We start from the raw sequence: 5813 nt of genomic DNA, 5'->3' as shown, positions 1-5813 counted from the left end.
AGAGAGTAGTCAAGCATTGGAATGGGCCACCCAGGGAGGTGGTGGGTTCACCGCACCATCCCTGGAGGTTTTCAAGATGAGACTGGATGTGGCACTTAGTGCCATGGTCTAGTAATGACGGTAGGGCTGGACTCGATGATCTTTCAGATCTCTTCCAACCTGGTTGATTCTATTCTCCTTTTTCACAGTCTCCACTGTTATGAAGTCAAATCTACTTCATAAAACTTGACTATACATTTGTACAGTTTAGAATGGAATATTTCTTTTGTAAGGGACCTGTAATGATCTAGTCCAACTGCCTGACCACAAAGTAGAGCCTCTTGATAAGGGCGTTGTCCAAATGCCTCCTACAAACTGACGGCAGGGGGCACCAGCGACCTCTAGGAAGCCTCTTCCGAGCTTTTGCTGCTCAATCCGTTCTCTGCACCTAAATTTCTTCCCCAGTGTTCAAGATAACATTTTAAAAATTACCTAGTATTTTACAACAGACTTCATATAGAGTAAGACAATTGCTATCAACTGCTGGAGTATTCCTGTCCTCAAAAAGTCAGATAAAACCTTCTGTAAATGTTCGTGCCATTTTAAGAGCTGCAAGATACAAACCTGAGTGAAGCATAACATTAATATGGCAGTTAGAGATGCTGCCCCTCAAAAAGTCACCTAGTTCTAGGTTAAAAGCAGTAAGAACCACAAACTGCTAAGTTTCAAAAGAAAGTGGAGAAAAGCTGATGAAAACATTCCTTACCAGATTATTTGATAAGGGTTAGTATTAGCCAATGTTAACTAATAAAGCTTGTAAAATGCACTATTGAACTTAATAGTTCTCAGGGCTAACAAAAAGCACAGTCAAGAAATTAACTCATCATGCTGAAACATAGAAATGTGGTTGGGGTAGGTGTCAGAGTTGACTGTCAGTGGACCACAGCCATTTCCTACCTTTCCATCTACATGACCTTTTAAGTACTGAGATAGGTTTGACTTCTTGGTGATCTATTTTGACCTAAGCAATGTCAGAACTCCTTGCAAAGATCCTGTGCACTATACTCTTCAGAAAAGCAGTCAAATGACAAATGGTTAAAAAATTTTTATTTGCTCTGTATCTTGCAATGAAGCAAGTAATTAATCAACAGTATTTTCTCAAGTATATTGTCATAAACTGTGTCTCCCAAGAAAAAGTTATAGCAGATTAAGAACAAACCTACAGCATTCTTTTACTTTAGCTGGTTCTGATACAGAGGCATACTTTTTCACTTGAGAGTCAACTCCAAGAGACTTAGCTAATTGCATAGCATTTGTATCATCACTGATTAGCGTCCCAAGAGCCACAAGCAGTCTAAAAATGGCTTCAAGATCTTGAACAACTTCCATAACTGTGCTGATTACTGATAAACATTGAGCTTTGCCCTCAACATTGTTGACTTTATGTAAACATACAGCATAGTTCAATGTCAGTGTTGCCAGTGCGATGTGGATGTTCTTATTATTGCCTGATTTCATTTCTATTGCTTGTGTCATTATTTCATCCCTCTGTTCCATCATGAGCTTCTGGCCTGCATGGCTGACAAAACAATTGCAAAGAGCTCTAAGTGCCAATAGCTGGTTTGCTTGCTTTCCTTTAGGGTTCAGAAATTTAAGAAGTAGGATGATAAATTGTACATGCTCCTTTTCACTGCAGAAGTTTTCATTCACAGTGGGATGCCTGACAGACAATCTAAGAATGTCTAGGGCTGGAAAGACAATATCTAAGAAACAAAACAAAACAAAACAAATTTAGTATTAATATTGCATTATGTGCAAATGTGCCAGTGTGTTTCTTTCAGATACAAACCTTCTTAGCCTTTGGGAACAGACAGTAACAGTTTAATGCAAAAAGAGATTCAGGTAAAAGCACAAGCTGTTTGAAATTCGTAAGGACAAATATTGACAAATTCTACTAACACTTCAATTATTATTAAAAAACCCATAATCCTTAATTTAGGATAAACACAGTGCTTTGCACAAAACTGTAAAAATCTTTTCTAGAAACTCTAGTTGTTAACACTGAAGGCAAGCACAATATATAAGTAACCCCAAAACATCTCTGAAAGCCCCTGCACAGACAGCATCTCCCTCTGTCCTCATTCTGTATCTTATAGTATAGCATAGCTACACAAGTGCTTACAGAAAAAAAAAGACATAAAATAATTTAGATTGCTTTCAACTGTGACATAATTTTCAAAGAAAATATGTCCTGAACTGATGAGCTGGAAATCATTCTAAGGAAACTGAACTGAAAGTTTGTTCAGCAATGTCCCCCCTTTCCCAAATTTCAATTTTATCTGGCTCCTTGGATCTACTATTGGTATCTCATGCTAATAATCAAATCAAAGCGGAACCTCCTAGCTACTTATTGAGGTTTTTCCTGCAGTTATGCAGAATCTTTAGAATTATTGATACAGTACAGAGTCTGGATGGTAAGACACCATTAGCCATCACCAGCTCCCAGCTATGCAAAACATAGTTTAAGTGATGTCATATAATGATCATGAATTTTTCATACTAAAATGTTCTTGCTATTAATACACCTTTAACTACAGTTCATTTTAAGTACATATTTAGATACCTGTATATGCAATGTATCCATTTTTTCCAGAATGTGCCATAATAACTAAAATAGCCTTTCCAATCCATGACTGCTGACAATATAGTATTAAATGAAATTGTATCACCTCCACTTGCATTCATTCAGAATGTCATTTCACTAATGCAGTTCTCACCACAGACTCTCTTCTTTTCTACCGTATTAAACAGGAGCTTCTTTTGACTTTCTTCCCCATAATTTATCTCCCTAATTTCATCTCTCATTTGATAACAACTTAGGATTCTAAGGCCACACTTCCTTACTCTATTTCCATACAAGCCTCACTTTTTTTGAGGATAACCCTGCTAACAAAGGAACCACAACTGGTTTTCATACCAGGTTTCTCCTTCAAGTTTACTACTGTGACAGCAACAAAAGCTGGCAACCAGTTACCAATTTTGTCCCTGCTGCTGATCAATGCTGTTAGCAGCTGTTTATCACCTTCTGTTTTCTACTTGGGCTATCAAGTCTTTGGGACAGACTATGTTTAACAGCCAGCCTATCAAGAACTTTTATTTATGGCAAAGTATTGATGAGATGACAGTACAGAAAATAATTTCAAGTGTCTACCTTCTGGCCAGTTAACTGCTCTCCATAAAGTCTGAAGTTGCTGTGCTGTAGGTGTTTCTGTAGAGGCGTTGCATGTTGCAGACAATAACTTTTCTAGGATTATCAAGTCATCCTCCGTAAGCTTATGCTCTTCAGCTGCACTGCCATTAAGTTCCTTTAATTTCCCTGTAAGACCAAGAAAGAGGCATGCTTTCAGGCAACAGAACTTCACAAATCAAGATCTGAATGAAATGCTACAAAAGCACTTTACAAACAAATAATAGCTATTGTAATTGGGGGTTTGGGTTTTAAACACTTTTCCCAATTTCATAATTTTCTAATTTTAAGTTTTTAATTATCACAATGATTGCTACTATTAAGTCCCCTCTAATAGTGCAATACTGTAGATTTGTAGATTTCAGAAAAAGCCTACATAGAGGCAAAAATGCAGAAAAGAATCACAAGACCATTGTAGCTTTCATAACCAAAATACGTTTTCTTTTTTGCTCTTTTCTATTAATAGGTAGTAGAAAAAATATAGAAACTATGGTTTTAGAGGGATCACGGTTTTTGTATTTTTCCTTAAGTGATGTGATCATATTTTGCTTATGGCATGTCCTATATTTAAACTTCAATGTGATTTAAGAGTCCAAGTATCGAAAAACTTATTTCAATGTACAGCATTCTCATTAAGAACCTGCCAATCATGGTTCTACCAAAATTGATGAGGGCCATGTCAATATATACGCAATAGTACACCCTGATGAGTTTTATAGTATGCACAAAATAATCAACTGTGGGCCTCTTACGAAAAAAAACCAAACCAACAAACCCAAACCCCACAAACATTCAGCTATTAAATCTATCCCTGTACAGCCATAATATTTACAAGCATATTTAACCATGCACTGTTACAAAACTGCAGGAAACTTAGTAAAACTAGTTTTCAGGTTTTAAACTTCAAAAAACCAAACAGCCCACTAAGCCTGTAACTTCAACTGTTATCCTTCCAGAATACTGAGCAAAAATAAAGTGATGCAGCATGTTTTAAAGAGTAGTACAAGTCTTTGCTTTAGCTGCTGTAGCAAAATGAAAGTCAGCCAGTCTTGCTGTTCTCTCTCTTAGGAAGTTCTGGACAAAATTTAATGTAAATCTGTGGAAAAATAAGAGAAAGCCGAATCCAGAAACAATATTCTAGTTTGTAAATCCCTTATCTTGTCTCTGAACAAAGAAATACCAGAGTGCAATTAAAATTCAAGGCAACAGGACAAGGCTGATTAAAGATTCTGAAATATTTTTAAACAGAAAATGAAAGCTGAACAGCATGTAAAAGAGAATACTGCAGTCAGAAGGCTGCAGAGAGACCCAGACAGGCTTGTGAAGTGGACCCACATACGCCTCATGAAGTTCAGCAAGGCCAAGTGCAAAGTCCTGCACCTGTAATCCCAGACATGAGTACAGCCTGGGCTAAAAAGCGATTGAGAGCAGCCCTGAAGAGAAGGACTTGGGGGTACTGGGTGACTGAAAATTGGAAGTGACTCAGCAATATGCGTTCACAGCCCAGAAAGCCACCTGCATCCTGTGCTGTATAAAAAGAAGTGTGCTCAGAAGGCTAAGGGAAGTAATTCTGTCCCTCTACTCTGCCCCTCTAAGACCCCACATAGAATAGTGCATCCAGCTCTGGCATCATCAGCATGAGAAAGACATGGACCTCGTGGAGTGGGTTCAGAGGAGGGACACAAAAACAATCCAAGTGATGGAAGCACTCTACTCAAGGAAAGGCTGAGGGTTGGGGTTCTTCAGCTTGGAGAAGGCTCTGGGAAGACCCGATTGCAACCTTTCAGTTCTTCAAGGGGGCTTTTAAGAAAGATGGATGGAAACTTTGTTATGGGGACCTGTAGTGACAGAACAGGGGTAATGTATTTAAACTGAAAGAGACACTGGAACAAGTTGCCCAGAGAAGCTGTGAATGCCTGGATAGGGCTTTAAGCAACCCATTTCAGTGGAAGGTGTCCCTGCCCATGGCAGGGTGGCTGGACTAATTGATCTTTAAAGGTTCCTTCCAACCCAAACCATTCTATGATTTCATGCCTGTAAAGCCTAGAGCTTGCCCTCTTCAAGAAGCTGGATAAATGTGATGCTATACTTTTTCTGAAAAGCAGAATCTCTTGTTTTTAAGTTTCCTCATCAGACTAACTAGACAACTAAATACTTTCAAGGTCTGCGTAAAAACGTGAAGGAAAGAAGTGAGAGTTTTAATTTTAAGATCTTCAAGGCAGATACATGGCAAATGTGCTGGTTTGAGCTGAAGTAGAGTTAACTTTCTTCACAGGGGCTAGTATGGGGCTATGTTTGGGTTTTGTGCAGAACACAGAATTGGTAATGCAGATGTTTTTGTCATTGCTGAGCAGAGCTTGCACAGAGCCAAGGTCTTTACTGTGTTCCATACTGCCACACTGGCAAGGAAGTTGGGGGTGCATGGGAGATTGGGAGGAGACACAGCTGGGACAGGTGATCCAACCTGACCAAAGGGATATTCCATACCATATGACATCATGCTCAGTATATAAGGTGGGAGGAAGAAGGAGGAAGGGGGGACATCTGGAGTGATGGCGTCTGTCTTCCCAAGGAACTGTTACACGTG

The 5813-nt window shown here is 38.8% G+C and overlaps 1 protein-coding gene across 1 annotated transcript in view; it reads right to left on the bottom strand.

Annotated features, from left to right (window-relative positions):
- Positions 1–1064: 1064 nt before the first annotated feature.
- The window catches only part of PLAA (phospholipase A2-activating protein), a gene marked incomplete at its 5' end in the record, with an annotated part of 8968 nt that continues 4219 nt past the window's right edge, over positions 1065–5813 (bottom strand). Inside the window, 2 exons of the mRNA XM_009079463.1 lie at positions 1065–1742; positions 3191–3355. Coding sequence (XP_009077711.1) covers positions 1177–1742; positions 3191–3355 — 731 coding nt within the window. The remainder of the gene's footprint in view (positions 1743–3190; positions 3356–5813) is intronic.

The sequence above is a fragment of the Acanthisitta chloris genome, unplaced genomic scaffold (assembly GCF_000695815.1).
Source record: "Acanthisitta chloris isolate BGI_N310 unplaced genomic scaffold, ASM69581v1 scaffold32447, whole genome shotgun sequence".
Taxonomy (NCBI): domain Eukaryota; kingdom Metazoa; phylum Chordata; class Aves; order Passeriformes; family Acanthisittidae; genus Acanthisitta; species Acanthisitta chloris.
This window is presented reverse-complemented; position numbering and strand designations above follow the sequence as displayed.